This window comes from Gekko japonicus, unplaced genomic scaffold, assembly GCF_001447785.1.
Source record: "Gekko japonicus isolate JY-2015 unplaced genomic scaffold, Gekko_japonicus_V1.1 scaffold1165, whole genome shotgun sequence".
NCBI lineage: Eukaryota > Metazoa > Chordata > Lepidosauria > Squamata > Gekkonidae > Gekko > Gekko japonicus.
In genome coordinates this window covers 424,301-428,385 of record NW_015170311.1, presented here as the reverse complement: position 1 = coordinate 428,385, position 4,085 = coordinate 424,301, and the positions used below count along the sequence as shown (strand labels likewise).

Here is a 4,085-nt window from a genome sequence, read left to right as displayed (position 1 = left end):
GATCTGCTTATGGTCACAGTGACATGCAGACAGGAAAACCCTCCCTCCTACATTAAACATGAAATCCATGGGTAAGGGAGAGAAAGGATGCATAAGAATTCTAACCCCCTTTGTAGGCAGGCTACTTACACCATCAATTTTATTTACTCAGGAGTCATTTCGTAGAAAAAGAGCTAGGGGAACTCATTAGCATAACTCATTAGCATATGCCACACCCCCTGACATCAGGGGCCCGGCGGTGGACCTGCAAGGCCAGCGGGAGTGCGAGGAAGCCCCGCCAAGGCCCTCCCTGGCCCCAGGCAGGCAGGGGTGGGGAGAGGCGGGGAGGAAGCAACTTACCCTCCCTCTTCTCCTGCCTCCTCCTGGCTGAATGAGGGCCGGAAGCGGGGCGGCTGGAAGCAGGGGGCGGGGCTTCGTCGTGTGCCCCCCGCCCCTCACCCGGGGGAACTGTGTTCCCCCGCGATCCCCCCCGAAATGACCTCTGTATTTACTGAGGAAACAAGGCTGTTGATCCAGTGTCATGTAATAAGGGAATTGCTATCCTGTTTTGAGCTAATTTAGAGTCCAGTGGCACCTTGAAAACCAACAAAGGTTTATTCAAGATCTGAGCATTCGTATTCATGTACAGTTTTTCAAATATTCAAGTGTGCATGCACACGAAAGCTCATACCTTGAACAAACCTTTGTTGTTCTTAAAGGTGCCACTGGACTCTAAATTTGTTCTACTGCTTCAGACCAGCACAGCTGACTACCTGGATCTGTTTTGTGAGCGATTTTAGACAAAGAAGGAATGTATATTTATAAGCATTCTTTTAACATTATTTTTAAAAACTTATTTATAAGTTTAAAATTCACATACATACTGGGGGGGGGGAATTAAAAGTCACAGCATCTCAAAATTGTTTCATAAGATGGCAGTAACAATACAAAAATTAGTAACACTATGCACGGGGTGGGTGGGTGAGAGCAAATGAGAACACTTCCTCTTCTCCTATTTTGGAAATAATATCACAAATCTATTGTCTGGCAGAATTCATTGCTGCCCGCCTCCCCAGTTTCTCATTTTCCTATAGAATGAGGCATGTATTTCTTAAGAACCACAAACCTAGATACAGAGCATTGATAGATACATTAGGCCGGGCTGTTGCTATATACTTCTGTATCTTTATATTCTCTGGGCCATTTTACTTTACTTTACTTTACAAAACTTGCCTTTGTTCACTCAACCCTCCTTAGGTTCCAATTCTTTACATGTTTCCTCAGATGAACTATGGTAGATCTGATGAATCTTGTTGAGTTCTTCCTCACGTCTTGCAGAAGACCTCTCTAACACCTCCTTGAGTTTTTTGTTCCATTCTTTCCTCCCAGCCTCTGATTTGCTCTCACACTCCACTATACATTCTTGATGTATAGTAACAGGTTTTAAAAGAAGTGTGTGTGTGAGCGAGACAGAGAGAAAATTTCACTCACTTTAATATTTCTTCTTCTGGATTGTGATTTGATGGGGAAAATAATACTTTAAATTACTGAATTTTATCCCATGCTTTGTCAGCACTTCTTAAAATAGCCCCCAAATGGTACACTTGGATAATAACTCACAGAACTGAAAAATAAATGTGACTAGCATTAGTGACTGTGTACTGAGAGTGGTGATGTCATTACTGCATGATACATCAGCCATGGTAAAGCTCAGCAGGTTGGGTCTAGTCAGAACCTGGAAGACAGAGTCATTGGGCATCCCATGTAGTTTGTCTCAAGTTCTTCAGTGGAAGAATAGTTTGACTGAAATTTATTAAGTAAATAAGAATTAATTGATCAAGTACATACTTGTTACATCTGATAAGAAAACTAATTGCTCAGAATATAAATTGTTTTTAATAACTGGTATCTCTACTTAAAACATTTCTGGGGAGAAATGATAGTGGTGGTCAAATAAATACATGCTCCTATGAACAAATTTTAATATGCAACATGATATGGTCATCCATTTTTGTCTAAGTAAATCCTGCTTTAGTCCATTTTTGTCTAAGTAAATTTTCCAGTGGCCTTTATGCCATTGATCATAACTATGCTGGAACCATCAGGATTTTTTAAAAAGTGAAGATAGAATGTCACTGAGATTTTTTTTATATCAAGTACATGACTGTGTGATCTGGGGTTCCAGATTGCAGATGGTGCTGGTTCTTGTAACCTCAGAAAGAGAGCAGATGGTTTCCTCTTGAAGTTTGCATAGTAAATCCTGAGTATAAGGGCAACTGTAATGCTTTATTTTCTTGGTATATTAGGTGCAGAGAGAACTGGCTGCTGTTCTTGCTATGAAGGCGAGAAAATCAGGTGAGTATAGTAAGCTTTTTTATTTTGCAGTTTGAGAATGTGTTGAATGACAACTAGTTTAAAACTGGAAAAATTGCTGGAGTGCAACAAAGAATACTTGCTGACATTTTGTTCTTCAAGCAGATGAATAACAGGTTGCTGGTTTCAGCTTACAAATGTGTCGGTCATGTTTTTGAAAAGATGTTTGGCTTCTCTGACTTTAACACTCTCCCTATCTTTCAATTGTACCAGATGGTTTATTTCATTTTTAAAAAGATATTTTCCTAAACATACATTATTAAAATACATGGGGGATACCTCACCAAGATTGCTTGCTATTCCTTTCTGGAGTGTTGCACTGGTGGTTTGGTGTGTTTGGGCATTGGATGCATGTGTGTGGGTGGTGCAGAATACATTAAGGGGTGAGTCTTTAATAACTTTCCTTTCTCTCTCCCCCTTAGGTGCAAGTAGTACTGTTATTTGCATAGAGTGCTTGCAGATATATACAAGAGCAAATTGAACACACAAAAACTTAATTATATATGTTCAGTTTAACAAATACTTGAAAACAGATATACATATGGTAGGATATAAGTAGTTTAGTTTGGATGGTCTGCAGGTACACCTCTTCAGTTACATTTTGGAAATCAGACAGCTGTTGTAGCAGTTTAGTAAACACCAATAAACTACTTGAGCTAGTGTTGGTAAAGAAACTAGAGCATTGGTCCATTTGTTGTTAATAGAATCCTAACTTGGCTTTGTAGCAGTGTTCGACTATGGCATTTTAAACACATTCATTTCATCATCTTGCTAACATAAAGGTAAAATGATAGCAACGTGAGCTATCAAGATAATGAGGTCTTACAGATGCAATATTTTTCAGTATTCTGTTCATCCTGCAGTAAAGCCTCTTTGACCAGATGAAATGGCGTATGCTTCTTTGTTTTTATTAAATTCTGCTGTTTTCATTACTGTACACTTCCTGTAGAAATAATAAATGTAAAGTGATTGCTGGGTCAATCATGACTATAAATTTTAGATTAGATTAAGGTTTTAATCATTTTAAAGAGAGTGAATTAGGTTGGCTGATTACTGTAGCTGGCAGGAAGCAGTACAACAGCAGTAAAGTTTATCAATGCAGACTGTATAATGGGAACTAGTATAATAGGGTTCAGAATCTTGCTTTGATAGAGGGTTTTTAATAGGGCAGGATTTAGATATTAATGTATGTGATGTTCTTCCCCTAGTGCACTGCAGTTGCTGTTTAGGGACAAATGATTGTATGTTGTTGCATTCAGACTGATAAACTGTGATTTGTGCTTGCCTCCCAAACTGTGATTTGTGCTTGCCTCTCAAACTGGAGCTGCCCACCGTGATTTTCCATTTTAGTTTGGAGAGTAAGCACAAGCCATAGCATATAGGTTATACTGTAATGTTAACCTGTGGCTTGCGTCTAAACAGGAAGTAAGGGAGGCAATCACAGTTCATGAGAGCAGAGAGGAAGGAGGGGCCAAGTGAACTCACTCATGTAGAGATGTAAAATTTCTAGAAATCTTCAAATCACTGGGAGGGGGAAGTAGTTAATCATATACTTGAAAATATATACCTCTATTTTCCTATGTATATGCAGGAATTATTTTGATGTATTTTGTATATTGTATAATATGAACACTTCATACTATGTATACACTCCGTGGACCGTGGTTTGGCATTCAATGTAAGCCAACTCAAAGACAGATTACTTTGGAAACAGTTTTGAAGACCATAAGGAA

General features: G+C 39.0%; 1 protein-coding gene across 1 annotated transcript in view; it reads left to right on the top strand.

Annotated features, from left to right (window-relative positions):
• Positions 1–4,085, top strand: part of RAPGEF5 (Rap guanine nucleotide exchange factor 5) — a 176,978-nt gene that overhangs the window by 42,997 nt on the left and 129,896 nt on the right. The window contains exon 7 of the mRNA XM_015417994.1: positions 2,286–2,334. Within this exon, the coding sequence (XP_015273480.1) occupies positions 2,286–2,334 (49 nt within the window). The remainder of the gene's footprint in view (positions 1–2,285; positions 2,335–4,085) is intronic.